The following is a 17,457-nucleotide window of genomic DNA, read 5'->3' as shown; positions in this document are numbered from 1 at the left end:
AAGTCGAGCCCTGTAAGCAAAAGGGCTAGAATGATCATAAGAGGTCCTGGACCCCAATGGCGAAGGATTGGCAAGAAGATCTGCCCAAAAACTCCGCCCTCACCAGGTGGGATCGTTCCCCACAAGGCCATCACCAAGGCCACTTGGGACCAGACTCTTCCCAAGGATGTCACGCGCAAAGACTCCTCATGTAGGGGAAAATCCCCCACATTCATAACCCTGAGGTCACACTGGGGTTTTGAAGAATGTGAGTCTTCATCCTTTCTAAGCCTTCTTTATAGCCGAAGTCCCACCCATTGTCATGAACACCACGGACATAAGACAACTCCTCCCACAAACCTCGGATGGTAGCTTCACGAGCTTCAAGAACCAGCCTGGTTACTTCTTGGGCGGCCTCTAGGATTTTCCTCCTCGTCCTCACTGACTCGTTAGTATTTTAACTTGAGTTCCGAGCCACTTGGTCGACAAGCTATCTGTGTCCCACTACTGATACATGTCTCGGATATCGACCTGCAATCGCTCAAGCTCTGACTGGAACTTGTCAAGGGACTGCTGCATCACATCCCTCGCCTTGGAAGTAAGCGAGGCCTCGATGCGAAGCTCGCCGACTTCCCCATGGGATTTTATCAAGTCGGTAAGGGCTTCCTCGGCTTCCTCTTTCTGCTTTCGCTCCATGACCGCACAGTCCAAGGCCATCTAAGCCAGAGAACAAAGATTCTGGTTCTCGTTTCTCAACTCCGCTTGGCTGTCCATGATGAAGGTTGTCAGATGCTCCAATCCCTATCACAGAAACTAAAGTCAAAACCGAAAAAAATGAATAAAGAAAATTTTGAGGAATTTGCAAGTAAAGTATTACCCTTACGAGTAGCCTTTGGAGTCTACCTTCCATCTCGCAAAGTTGGTCAGCGTGACCGAGCAAAGCGGTCTTCTGAAGATCTGTCGGAACTTCTTCAATGACTTCCTCACCCTTCCCCTCGTCGGGCGCACCAGGCGCCATGGCTTCCTTAGCCGGAACGTCAGTCTTTGCCGCCTCGACACCACCAAAGGGGGTGACCTCGATCATGGGGGCAGCCTCGACAGTGACGCCTTGGACCCGCAACGCAGTGCAAGGAAAACTCATTATCGTCGCCATCTTTCAAGAGCCCTAGGGGCTGCCGGGGATAAAAAGCTCCATGACAGATGGTTCCCCTAGAGGGATGGGGACGTTATTCAAATCGGAATGGGCGGGTGAGATCCTCCGGGATTTCTTCCCCCTTCCTTCTACAGGCGGGCTAGGGGAACGGCTACGAGGAGGCGACGTGATCGGGTTTATGGGGATACCAGCATCAGAACGCAAGTTGGTCGGAGGGTCAGGTACCAGCAAAGGCTATCGTCAGTCAACAGAGCCTCTAAAGAAATGTCGTCCGGATGCGCCTTCCCTAGGCTCGAACGATCCCAAGCCTCAGCTCCTCCTCCTGGGTTGGTTTGGGGTGGTGGTTTGTGTCCCCGTCTACAGTACCCCATATATCATGCACATGGAACCATCGCTTGAGGGTCTGCTCGACTGGGAACTCCCATCCTTTACCCAACAAGAAGAAGAATTTGCAGTGGTATCCCTTCACGACAGTATGCTGCGCCTCCACTCAAACCAGTTCTTGAATTGACTAGAAACTATAGAGTTGTCGGCCCTTCCACACAACATTGTGAGTAATAAAGAACTCACGGGCTGTAATATCCGAGAAATCTAACCCGGCCTCCTCCAAAGCATGGTGCCAGACGACACAGCACGAAATAAGAATTCTCCATGCAAAGAAGCCCAAAACCTCTCGTGAGGCTACAATAGAACATGGTGTAGTACACCGCTACTTTGGTGTCGTAGCCCTTGAAATCCACCCGCTCCTTCGACGGGAGGGGACACCACAAACTCCACATTCGAGGGGACCCTGTAAGTCACCCTCAACTTCTCCAGTTCAACGGGGGTCACCACCGACTGCTATGAAAACCCTGCGAAGTCATTCAGAGCGGAACCACCCTGGCCAGCAGTGGCCTGGGCACCACTAAAGGACCCAACCCATCCAGTAGGGCGTGGAGATTTCTTCGGAGCCATGAAAGATAAAAGGAAAAAGCAAATAAATTTATGGAGAAAAACAGAGAGAAATAGAGGAATGAAGAATTCAAACAGCGGAGCAAGAAGCGCATAATATAGAGTAAAAGACAGAATGAGTATAATGGATTTCCCAACGTAAATGAGGGTCCTTATATAGACGGGGTTGATGTTTGAACTCCTAAGGCGCCATAAATCTACACAGCATCACGTGTCCCTTCAAAGTACCAGAATCCCTCGATTATCGCAATTGTTGCAGAATATATATGTTAATATGATGTGCGAAATTAATGATTGCGTAACACGGAGTCATGACACAGAAATCAAAGGGGCGCCATTCAATGCGAAAACGTAAATGACACCACATTGCCACGTGGGTGCATGCGAGCGATTGCTCGGCACATAGCGAAGAGGGCCGGGAGATCTAGCAAAGCAAATGGTTAAGGAATGAAGAAAGAATTCCCCTCGGACCCGTCCGAGAGGAATTGGCGAGGTATCTGTAAGGGAATTTTCCCCACTTCTCAAAGCCCATTAGGCCTCAGCCAAGGGCCCCCAAGTCCGCATATGGGGTAGAACATCTACCACGGAGGGGCACCGAATAGTCTTCAAGACAGATCAGCCTGATAGTCTGTGTCCGCTTTCAGAACCCAAAGACTTGCATAGAGCGCAACGGGAAATGCAGAGGGCCCTCGATCCATCGACATCAGATAGTCTACGGCTCATATAGACCAGACAGGAAATCAGGAAATCACGCTGCATTAATGTTACCGTTGCTAAGCTACACGCCACACTTATGGAGCCATCGTAGAGCCACGCCGTATTAAAGAAAGTCCGAGAACAGAAACAAAAAGGAAGGCACGGACTTTGTGGAGACAAAGACGATTTGCACCCCCAACCCACGATATAAATAGCCAGCTCCAAGTACGAAAAAACATCTAGGATCCCTAGACTCGTTTACTTATTTAAAAATTTTTAAGAATATTTGTTAACTTTGGCATCGAAGGTTCCCCAGCCCCAAGACCGGCATCTCCTAGTTGCACTACTCTCAATCTTCTACAGGCCTATTTCTAAATACCTGAGTTGTCGGAGCTTGGCCCAAATGTGTGCAAAACACAACGTTAACAATAAGTATAGGTCCATAATTATAATTTTAACAATAAAAACATAAGCATACTGAAAAATACCAATATTATAACTCGACAATAATAAAATTATAATTTTAAAGTAAAATCTAAACGGATTGATTTCGGGTTAAATGGGTTGATCCATTATTGATCTGTTTATAAATCGTATCTTAACGGATTAACCCGTTTTGACCCGAATCTGTTAACATCAAATCCAAAGTAGCTAATTTCGTGTCGTGTTCGTATTGAGCTCACATGTCATGTTACATATTATCACCCCTACTTAAAACCGACCTACGATTGAAAGACACCACTGTCCTCTCCAAGCTCACCATTTTATCCACTCTTAATGCTAATAGCCCCTCTATGTAACATGACCTGAATTAATCGAATATATAATGGCAGCAGTTTACACCTATCATGTTGACCTTCTAAACATTTTCTTAGCAGCTTGTTTTTTATTTTAATTTTCCAATTCAGAGTTGCTTAGTTTTGGAGATTAAGATAACAAAGAGCATATATATAAGCGCACGAAAATATAAATTATTAAAGAACGTGAAGTACCAGTTCTCCACACTTGTTCACACGCACGAAGATCAATTAATTAGTTTAACAGTATATAAAAGAAGCAGCTAGTAAGGATATGCTGCGCCATATATTCTCTGCAGTGTCCATACTATACAACATTTTTTGCCTATAAATACAGCCTTTGACACCATTACATACATGATTATCCCTGATCAACTCCAGAAAACTAATCGAAGCCCAAAACTATCAGTGAGAAAGAGAGATCGAGGGAGATGATCAATTCCAATTCTGCAATCCTCATCATCAAGCTGTTGCTAGCACAATATCTAGCAATTGGTTGTGTTTCTCAGGCTTTCGATTTCTTCTACTTTGTACAACAGGTGAGTGAGTGGTCGGTTTCGAAAGAGAGATTTAGCAGCCTTAAAAATATACGCAACTTAATTTAGTATATATTCTGTTTCATCGTTTATGTTATAAATTATCTCAGTTTGTCCTAAGATCAAAACTTCTTGATTCACCTGATCCTCTAATGCAGTGGCCAGGATCATACTGCGATACAAAGCAAAGTTGTTGCTATCCAACAACCGGAAAACCCAAGACAGATTTCAGCATCCACGGGCTTTGGCCTAATTATAATGATGGTTCGTACCCCTCCAACTGTGATCCGGACAGTCCTTTCGATCGATCCAAGGTATGTACCTAAAATTAATTACAATACTTGTCCTACTCATTACATGTTAGATAATTACCATGGCTGCCGACTTTGGTACTGTAACCATGTTTGTTGGAGAATTATTAAAAAAGGTAAAAATCTCCCATTCTATATTAGATTTCAGATCTAATCAGCAGGATGCAAACAAGTTGGCCCTCACTGGCCTGCCCAAGCAGCGATGGTACAGGATTTTGGTCACACGAATGGGAGAAACATGGGACTTGCTCCGAGTCTGTCCTTGGTCAGCATGGATACTTTGAAGCAGCTCTAAACCTCAAAAAGAACGTAGACCTCCTCCAAATACTTGAAAGTGAAGGTACGCAATCTCTTTGTTAGAATACTGTATATATAAAGAGATAATTTGGGATTATATTCTTGATCTTTTTCTATTCTGTTTGATCAATATATAGCTTAAATATTAAAATCAAAAGCAAGTTAGCATCAAGCCCCACTCATTGGTTTTCCAACCATGTTATATATCCTGCGTCGATCTTTTTGTGTTTTGTTCTAATTATATTAACTAAGGCCGGGGGGGAAAATGTGACAGGAGTCCAACCAGATGGGAGATCTTACAGCTTAAGCAGCATAAGCGAAGCAATAAGAGGAGCAACTGGGTATGCTCCAGGCGTAGAATGCAACGTTGGAACATCGGATAACAGCCAGCTATACCAGATATATGTTTGTGTAGACACTTCTGGGTCGAATTTCATCAAATGTCCGGTGCTCCCAAGTGGGGGATGTGCCTCCAACGTTGAGTTCCCTTCCTTCTAGAGAGTACTGGCCGTTGTCACTTTCTCAATTATCATTTCATGCTGATGATATATATAGTTTATTGGATTAATTAATGTAGCCCTGCATGCCTGATCACCAGTCTATTATATTTGCTTGTGCCATTAATAATATAATCTGTGGGCTGCATGGCCAATATAAGTGTCACAAAGGATATATATGTTGGGGTGTTTGTTTTTGCATCTTTTTTTTTCTTTTTTCTTTTTTTATTACTCTAATTAAGCTCCCAAAGCCTCTTGTTTCAGAAATTAATTCGGTAACTAAGCTGCTTGTTTGAGAATTTGCACCAAACGAGAGCAGTGTGTAATTTGTTACACATCAACACAACCTCGACGGTACTTATTATAATCATGTACAGTTTGAAACTATATATTATCCCATTTTCAGACACTCAAGCGCCTATGGCTGGTGATCAATATTCTGCCCATCAAAAACTAATTAACGTAACCTTTAATTTGGTATAAGTTGTCTATATTATTAGAAATTGGAGAGTTAAATTGAACGACATTAATTACTTTAATATATATAATAATACAAATATCATTGTACTTATCCTATATTAATAAATGTTAACAAAAGAAAAAAGAAAGAAAGAATTTGGAATTTGGTTTCTTTTTTAGACTTCTTTTATTATTATTTTTTTATAAGAAATAGAATGCTTTTGATGGCCCTTTTTTCTTTTCTTTTTTTGTTTCTTATTTGTTTTGATATATTAATTTAGATAAAATATTGTTCTTTCTTTTAAAACTTTTAGAACTGGATTTTTTTTTCAATTTTAATTTTACTTTTTTTATTCTTTTAAAATGTGTTCAAAAATGAATTAAATTTGTTTTCCTGGGAGAACAAAAAGGCCAGGCCATTCAGCTAATTCCATTAATCCCCAAACTGTTAACAAACAAAAATGTACATTGGCATATATATATATATATATATATATGTATGTATGTATGCATGCATATCATGTCATGGTGGTGGTAGATCATCATCAATTTTCTTTTTTCTTTTTTTTTTTCTTTCTTTTTTAAGTACTATAGGAGAAATATATATGTTATTTCTATTATGGAGGGTATATCGTCATGCATCTAATTACCGTCTATTAATTTAACTCCTCGATCTTGCCGAGGGGAGAACTCTAACAAAATGGGATTCAAAGAGTGATCAGTTTGGAAATGTATATATTCGATCGAATTGATGATGATAATGAAGATTATTAATTCACACGACAAATCCTGGAATACTCTGATTTTCTTCTTCATCCTTGACCCACCTCTCAAACACCTAACCCCACCATCGAACCAACCACACCATGAGCAATCCTGCACCTATCATCATTCAATCTGAAGGTTCCTCTTTCAATGCAGGAATCATCCTCAATGAAACGAATTATGATATATGGTCCCAGATTATTGAGATGCATATTGCTGAAAAGGAGAAACTCTCCAATATCCATGGCACCTCACCCATTCTTACAAAGGAGACTACTGGGTATGAAAAGTGGTACGGGGATAATAAAAAAGTCAAGAGATGGCTATTGATGTCTATGACCCCAGACATTATGAAACGTTACCTTCACTTGCCTACGGCTCGTGATATTTGGGCAGCTTTATCTAAGGCTTTCTATGATGGATCGGATGAGTTGCAAGTATATGCCTTGAATCAAAAAGCTTTCTCCGCCAAACAAAAGGGCAGAGCAATCTCTGTGAATTATGGAGAATTGACTGAAATTTTTGGTGAATTGGATCACCGTGATAAAGTGATCATGGAGAATGCGAAAGATGTTGAAACTTATAGAAAATCAGTGCAACGTCAACGGGTGCACATTTTCCTTGCTGGATTAGATGGCGACTTCGAACAAATTCGTGGTGAAATTTTGCAAAGGGATCCTATTCCTAAACTCGAGGAGTGTTATGCTTTGATCCGTCGTGCAGCTGTCCGCCGCACAATGATGAATGGTGACTTTGAAGATCTTGAAGCCTTAGCTATGGTGGCACACAACCGGCCTCCTCAAACTCATCCCAAAAAAAATGGTGTAGACAAAAATTCTTACAAATGCACTCATTGTGATCAAACTGGCCATACCAAAAGTAGGTGCTTTGAGCTTGTCGGGTATCCGGACTGGTGGGATCACAATTGTGATTCCCACAAGAAGAACTCACGAAAATCCAACCCCACCACTGCTGTTGTTGAAACCCAAGAGGAGAATGATGCTGGTACAGCTTCCGCACATGCCGCAACTACAACTTCGACTGGTAATATCTCTATACCTGTTTCTAATAGTACATGGATAATTGATTTGGGGCTACTGATCATATGACTTTTGATTCTAGACAAGTCCCATTAATTCATAATTCCTCACAAAAATTTGTTTCCACTGCCAATGGTGCTTCCACCATAGTTATTGGGGAAGGAGTCAAGGACCCGTATCCCATACTGAAACTCTACAACTAGATTCTGTCTTAGTTGTTCCTTCTTTGAACTATAACTTGTTATCAGTCTCACAAATAACCACTGCCCTATCTTGTGTTGTTATTTTTTGGCCTAATTTTTGTGTGTTTAAGGACATCCAAACCAAGCAGACGATTGGGTGTGGTATTAAACGTGGGAAGCTGTATTACCTCGACTTGGTGCAGAATAGTTCGAATAAATTACATCCAGTATTGTCCATGGATAGTTCTCAAGGGGAGAAGGACAGCTCGGAAATCATGCTCTGGCATCGACGCTTGGGATATACCTCATTTGGTTATTAAAAAAAAATATTTTCTCGTTTATTTGCAAGATGTAGTACCTCTGTTTTTCAGTGTAATGTATGTGAACTTGCAAAGAGTCATCGTGCTTCATTCCCATTAAGTTTGCATCAAAGTACAATTCCTTTTATGGTTATACACTCGGATGCTTGGGGTCCATCACATGTTCCCACGTTGAGTGGATTGCGATGGTTCATTACTTTTATTGATGATTTTACAAGATCAACATGGGTATGTTTAATGAGAGCAAAAGTGAAGTGAACTTTTTGTTTCAAAATTTTCATAAAATGATAAGCACACAGTACAATCCTCAACCTCGAGTTCTTTGCAGTGATAATGGCGGGGAATATATGAGTTCTGACTTTCAACAGTTCTTGAAGTCACAAGGTATTATCCATCAAACCACATGTCCAAACACACCCCAACAAAATGGGGTAGCGGAGTGAAAAAATCATCAGTTATTGGAAGTTGTTCGTGCTTCATTAATATAGGCTCATATGCCGTTATCTTACTGGGGAGAAGCTCTGATATCTACAGCATATTTAATTAATCGAGTACCATCCAATACCATTGACTTCCGCATACCACCACAGGCACTTTCTGAAGCTGTTGTTTCTCCATCTCTCCCAAATTTACCTCCCCATGTCTTCGGATGTGTTGCTTTTGTCCATCTGCACACACATCAACGCACCAAGTTGCAACCTAGAGCACTACGATGTGTATTCCTAGGATATGCTCTACATCAAAAGGGCTACCACTGCTATCATCCTCCTACACGCCGCATGTTTGTTACCTTGGATGTGGTGTTCCATGAAACATCCATGTATTTTTCCTCTGAGCTTGATCTTCAGGGGGAGCACCCGAAGGAAGTTCAGACTCTAGACTATGATGAAGATGAGGTCTATGGTCACCAAGATATAGCCACCACCTTTGATTCTAGTGAGGACACTGATATACCATCCACAGAAAGTCATGAAGTAAGTGATGAATTGGATCAAAGTGATGACACACACTCAACTGAAGCACCACCATTTGAAGCTTTCACACCCCAAGCAACTGAAGCATCACCACACCCATCGCCTACCATGGTAACCGAACCTATGAGAAAACAATTGCCACAATGTCAAACCAGAGGTATTCCTAAATCCACATATGAACCCAAACTCTCAAGTAAAGTTAAATACCCTATGAGTTCTTATGTGTCTAACCATCGGTTGTCGGAATCAAATCAGTCATTTGTCAATCAATTATCTACTGTATTTATTCCTAAGAGTGTGCAGGAAGCCTTAACTGATCCAAGGTGGAAAGTAGCTATGAATGAAGAGGTAGAATCTTTGCTGAAAAATGAAACTTAGGATCTTGTTGATTGCCCACCAAGGAAGAAAACTGTTGGGTGTCAGTGGATTTTTAATGTGAAACACAAAGCAGATGGCACAATTGAACGTTTTAAGGCAAGACTCGTGATAAAGGGATACACCCAGACATATGGAATTGATTATACAGAAACCTTTGCACCCGTAGCTAAGTTCAACATAGTTCGTGTCTTGTTGTCTCTAGCTGCGAACCTGGACTAGCCACTACAACAATTTAATGTAAAAAATGCCTTCCTACATGGTGAGCTATCTAAAGAAGTATACATGGACCTTCCACCAGAATGCATGATACCTGAAATACACAGTCAAAAAGTGTGCAGATTGAAGAAATCTCTATATGGGCTAAAACAATCTCCTAGAGCACGGTTCATAAGGTTCACAAAGTCTATGAGAACCTTTGGCTACCATCAGAGTAACTCAGACCACACTTTATTCCTGAAGAAGCGGCAAAATAAGATCAGTGTACTCATTGTCTATGTGGATGACATGGTGGTCACAGGAAATGATCTTGAGGAAAGGAAGAACTTGCAGAATTACTTGTCCAATGAGTTCGAAATGAAAGACCTTGACCTCTTGAATTTGCTTGGCATCGAAGTATCCCGATCTGATAAAGGTATTATCCTCTCACAGAGAAAATACACTTTAGACTTTCTACAAGAAACTGGCATGTCAGTATGCCAACCAGTCGATACACCTTTAGAAGAAGGCTTGAAGTTAAGTTTTGAGCCTAATCAAGTACCTGTTGATAAAGGAAGATATCAGATACTAGTAGGAAGGTTGATGTACTTGGCACACACTAGGCCTGATCTCGCCTATGCATTAAGTATTGTTAGCCAATTCATGCACAATCCTGGAGAACAACATATGAATGCAGTGACAAGAATCTTGAGGTATTGAAAGGCCGCTCTTGGAAAGGGAATTTTATTCACAAAGAATGTAGACTATCAAAGTATAGATGCATATACTGATGCTAATTGGGCTAGAGCAATAGATGATAGACGATCTACTTCAAGATATTTCACATTTGTTGGAGGAAACCTTGTTATGTGGAGAAGCAAAAAACAGAATGTGGTTGCACGTTCAAGTGCCGAAGCTGAATTTAGAGGAATGGCACTCGGAATTTGTGAAGCACTATGGCTCCGACTCCTCCTAACAGATTTGGCTATTCACCAACACAACCGATCCAACTATATTGTGACAGTAAAGCAGCATGCGACATTGCTCATAATCCGGTTCAACATGATCACACAAAACATGTAGAGGTGGACTGATTCTTCATTAAAGAGAAGTTGGATGAGAAGATTGTGGAGCTACCAAAATTCGATCCGAAGATCAGTTAGCCGATATTCTCACTCAGGCAGTTTCAAATCGAATATTCTCTCAATTTGTGGACAAGTTGGGCCTATTCGACATCTATGCACCAACTTAAAGGGGGAGTGTTGAAATGGAGGACCGAGATATGTGTAATTAGTCTAGGTGATTCTTTCCTATTCTAGTCTAGGTGATTCTTTACTATTCTAGTTTTTTGTATAGCTGTAAATTAGTTATAGCCGAGATATGATTAACTTGATTAGTGGGGCTCTATTTGTTGATATATACTATGTACCAAAGGTCTGTTTGTGATATAAATGAAAATGAGTAATGCTATATACAAGCGCCAAATAGACAAGTCTCATACAAGACTTTTGTAAAAAAAAATGAGTCTCACTAATAAAGAATAGTTTTTTTTTTATACTTTTTTAAGGTGAGGTTCACTTTTCTACAAGGGCTTGCATGAGATTTTTTTATTTGGAGCTTGTACAAATCATTTCTCAATGAAAATATAGCCTTTTTAACATTATATGCGTGATCAGGCAGTTGCATGAGATTTTTCACGTGATCATTGCAGATATATGCGTGATCAGGATCGTGAGACTTGTGTACCCAATAAATGTATCCATTAAGAACACCAGCTTGCATGGTGGATGGCCTCAACCATATATATCTATCTAGAATGGAACAGGATTATATATATATATACATATATGTGTATATATGTATGTATGTATGTATTTCGACTGAAGACTGGAAGGATTATTAACTCTCACACCCTTATAACTACATGATCACATGCACAGAAGCAATACCACACTAGGCTGAGAGAAAAATAGAGATCATGAACTCTTACCATTCTTACTTCGTTGAGCTTCTAGTGCTTCAATGCTTAGCACTTGCGTCTGCATCACTTGGATATAATTTCCACTACTTTGTACAGCAGGTGAGTACTTTGATCGAACGAGTTTCTCAAAAAACTTTATCCTCATGATCAGTGCAACGCATTTTCGTTTAATCACTTCTAATTCAAAATGCATGTAGATGCTGACAAATCTTTCATCCACTGATCTTCTCTAATAATATTGTAGTGGCCGGGATCTCAACCATATGTCACAAGGAAAAGTTGTTACCCAACAACAGGAAAACCCGCAACAAATTTCAGCATCACTGGGTTTCGGCCATATTACAAAGATGGCTCATCCGAGACCTTCTGCAATGTTTCTAACAACCCTTTTGATCTATCTAAGGTACATACATACATACATACATATATATATATATATATTTATATATACCAGATCAAAAACTAGTTTGGCCTATGAGATTAATTAAATGATCGTGCAACATATGCAGGGGTGATCAATATATATATTCTAGTAAGTTAACATACATAATGTTCATGCATGCATGCCTAGATTAAAGTTCAACATTATATATTGTTTATGATGGTTACGTACAGATCTCGGACCTGACCTCTAAAATGCAAGCAAATTGGCCATCACTAGCGCGCCCATGCAGCGACAGTACTACAGGCCTATGGTCACATGAATGGGATAAATATGGAACCTGCTCAGAGTCTAGGTATCTCCCAGGTGAACATGCGTACTTTAAAGCAGCTCTTGATCTCAAAGATCGAGTAAACATCCTCCAAATCCTCGAAGAGTCTGGTAATTTCCCATGCTCTTTACCCAGTCTTCAGTGAACCAGATTCAAGTTTTATCCTGACATTTATATATATATATATATATATATATATGGGAGCTAGGTCTTATTATTTTGTGTATATCTAAACAGGAATTCAACCAAATGGGGGATTTTACAACTTAAGTAGCATACATAGTGCTATACACAAAGCTATTGGGTACGATCCATGGATAAAATGCAATACTGATGCATCGGGGAATGGCCAACTTTACCAGATTTATCTTTGTGTCGGTCGTTATGAACTGACCTTCACGGAATGTCCGGTGCTACCCAGAACTACCGAGGATTGTGCCTCTGCCATTAAGTTCCCAGCTTTCTAGCACGTCGCAATTAATTGAGGGATCGAGGGCGCTCTGTCGATGCAATTTGGCTCCCAAAATGAAGAAAAATTCAAGCAATCGATTTTATTATATATTAAACTAAGAATTCATGTTAGATAGTAACGTACTTATATATTCTTGTTTGCAGTTGTAATTAATGTGCGTTTTATATATAACTTGGCAAATCAAAGGTAGATCTAGCTAGCGTTATTTTCAATATACTGTATTGTTAACGCAAATGATATAGACTTTGTATATTTTTTCCTCGAATATTAATATATCGTATCATTTCATTATATGGTCAAATCATTACAAACTTTGTCATTTACAACCAATTGATTAATTTCCCGCGGTCCCCCTTCAATCCAACATAGTTCCCGGCCTTCAGCTTGCACAGTCATTTTTGCTAGTTTGTAGGCCACTTCATTCCCCTTTGTGTGTATGAATGCCACCGTCCAGTGAGATTGAAAGTAGCAGTTTCTTCTGGTCCTCAACAATCTGTCCCCTCCATGACTCATCTACCTCATTAGACTGCACTGCCTCAATAACTTCTTTTGCATCTCCTTCAAAAGTTACTTCCCGCAACGCCAGTTCCTTACATAGCTGGCCTTTTGGATCTGCCCTGCTGCTTCTGATGTATGGGCAGAAAATGCAAGTCCAGTTAAGAAATGGAAGACCAATGGGATCGATTTTGAACAACTGTGGATGGGCATTTATAGAGGCCTTCCCAAGGATAGAGGCCTTCCCAAGGATAAATTGGAAATGACAGTGGCTATCATGAAGAGAATCTGGGATAGAAGAAATGAATTTATTTTTGAAAAAAAAAATGGCTAGCCCAGGTAAGATTGTACAGCTTGCCGTGGCAGGGCTAGTAGTAGACTTCCATGAGGCAAGCATGATGAAGTTTGAAAGGCAGAACTAGGGAGGATTGACTAAGAGAAGGCAACAATGCAAAGTTAATTTCGATGCTGCCCTGGATACAAAGCACCGGAGGATGGGGATTGAGATTATTGTTAGAAATTGTAATGGTGACATGCATCCTTGCTTCGATGTGTTCTAAAAAAAAGTTTGTAATTTCACATTTTCTTGCTGAGTGTAATGCTTTATGGAGGTCTATGGATCGCATGGATCACAGTTTCCTCTTCTCTTAGGCAAATTGGGCATATAGGTTCATCAATGGTTCTTCTCTTACACAAGTTAACTCTTGTAGGCAGAATGTTATTAGCAGCTTTCCATATAAAGTGCTTACAAGCACCTGGTACTTCTAGAGACCATATCTGTTTCCATTGTTAGGCCTCATCACCTTCATAAGATGTTCCACCCTCACTCTCCTTCTTCCTCTGCAGGTCGAAATAATAGGCACTTCTTACTTTGAATTTACCATTCATAGTGAAACCCCAAAATTGTTTATCTATTGCCCCCAATCGACTAATAGGCCGGATGGTACATATTTGCACAGTTTCTTCCATGTGGAAAACTTCCTTAACAATATCGTCCTTCCATTATTTTTTCTCCTCATCAATTAATTCACATACTCTTGATTCAGCATTAAGTATTCTGATGGGTGATTGTACATACACTATATGTTGTAGGCGTTGGTAGCCACTTCTGACCTCAGATCTTTATATTATGCCCATTGATCCCCCACTCTCCACCTTAACCACCCATCATTCAAAACATACTTCACAGACCAGATCATACTCTTCCAGATTAGAGATGGGAGTTTCCTAGCTAGCCTGGCTTCAAGAAACTGAGCAGTTTTGAAATACTTGATCTCTTTATATATGCAGACAACTAGTGATATATAATAAGAAGCTCAATATTATAATGGGTACTGTGATTGACTTCCTTATATATAACAATTGTGCAGGAGTTTTTAATATGAGCCAGAGGCCCACATGAATGACCTCTCCCTGCTAGAACGAGGCGTTTTTAATTTGCAGTTTGAAGTTGAAGGGCTGCAATATTCAGGGGTAGCGTCACCATGCATGCATGCATGTTGGATATATAAGTATGTACTAAAGCACGTGCAAAGCACATATGCTTAATTTAATTATACGATTATTTTTAAGAATTAATATTGTTTTTATTAAGAAAAAATTTTTGAATAATAATGTAATGCTTTTAGAAAAAAAAAAATATAATTTCTAATATAAAAAATTTGGCAGTTAATCATAATTAACTAGATGATAAATAATTACAAGCTTTTTTTTCCTTAAGCAGATGATAATTAAGTAGATGAGAATCACAAGATAAATAGTTGTTTTATCTTGGTTTCTCCATGCCATTTATTTACTACAAATTAAAACTAGAATAGTTACAAAATATAATCCTTAAAATTTTTCAGAATATATGTTTCAACATGAAAAGAGTAGACGGAATTAAAATTAAGCCGTAGAAAATCTGATTCTCACAATAATGGCATGTGAGAAGTGGGGAAAAGAAAAAATATAAAAGATCAAAGTGAAAATATAACTCACTCCTATCTTTACAAAACCCTCACCTCTCCTTCACTTTCTTGCCTGATGCTAAAACACTAGAAGCATAACTTTCAACAGAATGTAGGTCACCTCTCAGGTTCCTTTCTCTACTGCTTTCGAAGGTCAATAACATCAGGAGTCTCAACACCAATAGGAGTACTAGAAAAAAAACACATAAGTAATGAAAAATGCAGTATACAATACAAGATCATGCAATGATCTACAATAAAATATTTAAGCATACAGGGTGAAACATGAAAAGACCATGATCACAGCATTTGAACAAAATGAAGCTGAATTTCAAATGATAATTCTGATATGATCGCAAGGGACAATCATTTCATCTGTTCTGTTTCTGTTTCTTTTACCATTTTTTTTATAAGTAATCAAAATCCATTCCATCTTATGTGTAATGGGCCAGAAATTTCAATTCTCAGTAATTATATTAGGTGATTTAATTAAAATTTTTAGTTAACCATAAGAAAGTAAATAAGGGTATAATTAGTGGTTGTACCTGAAGGCATACGCTGAAATAGATTGGCATAGAATGTGGCCTCCAAATCCCTATATATCGGATACAAGATTATCTATGAAAGGCACAATTATTAAGTCTGTCAACCATAAGAAGATAGATAAATTATTTGTATCAACAAAGAGACAAAAAATAGCTAAGAATGATTCTCTTACTGACCATTAAAATATACTAATTAGAAAAAGTAAAAGAATAGAGATCTAGGATACCTATGCTTGGTTTTGTATGTAGAATATCTTAATTCCCATGTGGTTTTCATTTTTTTTGTAGTGTTTGGAGGTACAACCATCTTTGCACAAAATGAAGTAGAAAAATGAAAAATAGAAAACGTCACATTTAGCATAAGATATTCACATGACAAAAAAAGGGAAGATATTAAAACTCCATAAACATTTGTCCCTCAACAAGACCAAAATCAGGGGGTAAAATCCAATAAGACTTCCCCAGTACCAAACTAAAAATAGCAATAAAAAAGAAAAAAATAAACAGAAACAAAAGTTCAGAAAACAACTTCTCTATTCTAGAAGCCCAATATCCACGAGAACCAAATTATGTACAAACCCATCAAAAGCTTGCATATTTGAATGCATAAACATCAAGAAAATGAACGACAAACAAAAAGTAAACAAAACCCATAGAAATTAAACGCAAAAACCCTAAATGCAAAACTATTTATACATATCCCAATGCACGAAACAGAGGTCCAGCAAACCCACAAAAATCCAAATTCGAAGTACGAGATGCCTAAAACATTAACACAAAATCCGGCTAGCAAATTTTTGTCAAGCAGGCTTATGTTGATTGCGATTTTCGTCAAGTCATATGAATCTATTTAAAAACCTCATAAAAACATTAAAAAAAAATTAATCTTAATACAAGAAAATATAACTTCAAAACCACAAAAAACCTAAAAAGAATTTAAAAGAATGAGAAATATTGGGCAGATTTAACATTTTAGAAGCAATGTTTCGAAAAGTGTAAGATGGGTGTTATGGTTAGCAGTAGTAGTGGAGGAATCGAGGTGCCAGAGGGCTTTGGAGCGATGCTGAATGAGGGATTTGAACACTCCGAGAGAGATTTTGGGAGTTGGCATAAGCTATTGATGAGGCACATGATCGGAAACTCTCATGTGGAAGACGAAGCAAGAGCGATAAATACGAAGAGGAGTTTGGTGCTGGAATGCACAAAGATACATCTACACCCCACACTTTATAAAAAGTATCCTTATATCCTATGAAAAATATCATCACCTTATAAAAAAATTATAAGTATGAAGTGTGAGAATAAATAGTAACTAATACATAATAAATCTCCTATAGAAATATGGTCCAAATCCTTGTGATCGGAACTTATATATATATTCAAATGGTCCACACCCGGCCTGTTATTTTGTTCACCAATTGCATCATCCTTCAATATTTTGGAGGCAACAAATTAAGTGGGACCAATATTGATCATCATCATCGCAATTCACATACTAGCAATTGGATTAAGGGCGCAGTAGTCCTAGTTGATTTGGCATCTGCCTTTGCAAGTGTAAATTCGAAGTTCAGACAATCTAATGTGACAAGATCTTCATTATTTTTGTTGGGGACTGTGTGGCAAGTTTTGATATATAGGATGGTTTGTGGATTTTGGTTAAGTTTGATGGATATATCATATATATTCAAAATTATATTTTTAATTATGTACAGATTACGCAACGTCGCATACTTATTTTTTTAAATGAATAAATATAAAATTAATATAAAAAA

The 17,457-nt window shown here is 38.9% G+C and overlaps 3 protein-coding genes across 4 annotated transcripts; all 3 read left to right on the top strand.

Moving 5' to 3' along the window:
* Positions 1–3,935: 3,935 nt before the first annotated feature.
* On the top strand, positions 3,936–5,396 carry LOC108988784 (extracellular ribonuclease LE-like). Its single transcript, XM_018962141.2, has 4 exons — positions 3,936–4,115; positions 4,271–4,426; positions 4,565–4,763; positions 4,995–5,396. Exons 1-4 carry the CDS (start codon positions 4,008–4,010, stop codon positions 5,216–5,218), a joined length of 687 nt encoding a protein of 228 aa, XP_018817686.1. The 5' UTR covers positions 3,936–4,007; the 3' UTR covers positions 5,219–5,396.
* A 1,356-nt stretch (positions 5,397–6,752) lies between these two features.
* On the top strand, positions 6,753–8,060 carry LOC108988785. Of its 2 annotated transcripts, none has more exons than XM_018962144.2 (2): positions 6,753–7,485; positions 7,813–8,060. In XM_018962144.2, exons 1-2 carry the CDS (start codon positions 6,771–6,773, stop codon positions 7,830–7,832), a joined length of 735 nt encoding a protein of 244 aa, XP_018817689.2. In that variant the 5' UTR covers positions 6,753–6,770; the 3' UTR covers positions 7,833–8,060. The 2 variants fall into 2 exon arrangements, with proteins under 2 accessions (XP_018817689.2, XP_018817688.2); XM_018962143.2 differs by having other exon boundaries at positions 7,795–8,060.
* A 3,330-nt stretch (positions 8,061–11,390) lies between these two features.
* LOC108988783 (extracellular ribonuclease LE-like) lies at positions 11,391–12,987 on the top strand. The gene is made up of 4 exons (XM_018962140.2): positions 11,391–11,610; positions 11,756–11,914; positions 12,127–12,334; positions 12,462–12,987. The coding sequence occupies exons 1-4, from the start codon at positions 11,509–11,511 to the stop codon at positions 12,689–12,691; spliced, it is 699 nt and encodes a 232-aa protein (XP_018817685.1). The 5' UTR covers positions 11,391–11,508; the 3' UTR covers positions 12,692–12,987.
* Positions 12,988–17,457: the final 4,470 nt, after the last annotated feature.

The sequence above is a fragment of the Juglans regia genome, chromosome 13 (assembly GCF_001411555.2).
Source record: "Juglans regia cultivar Chandler chromosome 13, Walnut 2.0, whole genome shotgun sequence".
Taxonomy (NCBI): Eukaryota; Viridiplantae; Streptophyta; class Magnoliopsida; order Fagales; family Juglandaceae; genus Juglans; species Juglans regia.
This window is presented reverse-complemented; position numbering and strand designations above follow the sequence as displayed.

Bases quoted from the DNA above. Each gene is read 5' to 3' on its own strand.
- LOC108988784 (XM_018962141.2), top strand. From the start codon at position 4,008: ATGATCAATTCCAATTCTGCAATCCTCATCATCAAGCTGTTGCTAGCA. The intron at 4,116-4,270 runs GTGAGTGAGTGG...CCTCTAATGCAG, and splicing joins TCTTCTACTTTGTACAACAG to TGGCCAGGATCATACTGCGA. The intron at 4,427-4,564 runs GTATGTACCTAA...ATTCTATATTAG, and splicing joins GTCCTTTCGATCGATCCAAG to ATTTCAGATCTAATCAGCAG.
- LOC108988785 (XM_018962143.2), top strand. From the start codon at position 6,771: ATGTCTATGACCCCAGACATTATGAAACGTTACCTTCACTTGCCTACG. The intron at 7,486-7,794 runs GTAATATCTCTA...TGTGTGTTTAAG, and splicing joins CGCAACTACAACTTCGACTG to GACATCCAAACCAAGCAGAC.
- LOC108988783 (XM_018962140.2), top strand. From the start codon at position 11,509: ATGAACTCTTACCATTCTTACTTCGTTGAGCTTCTAGTGCTTCAATGC. The intron at 11,915-12,126 runs GTACATACATAC...GGTTACGTACAG, and splicing joins ACCCTTTTGATCTATCTAAG to ATCTCGGACCTGACCTCTAA. The intron at 12,335-12,461 runs GTAATTTCCCAT...ATATCTAAACAG, and splicing joins CCAAATCCTCGAAGAGTCTG to GAATTCAACCAAATGGGGGA.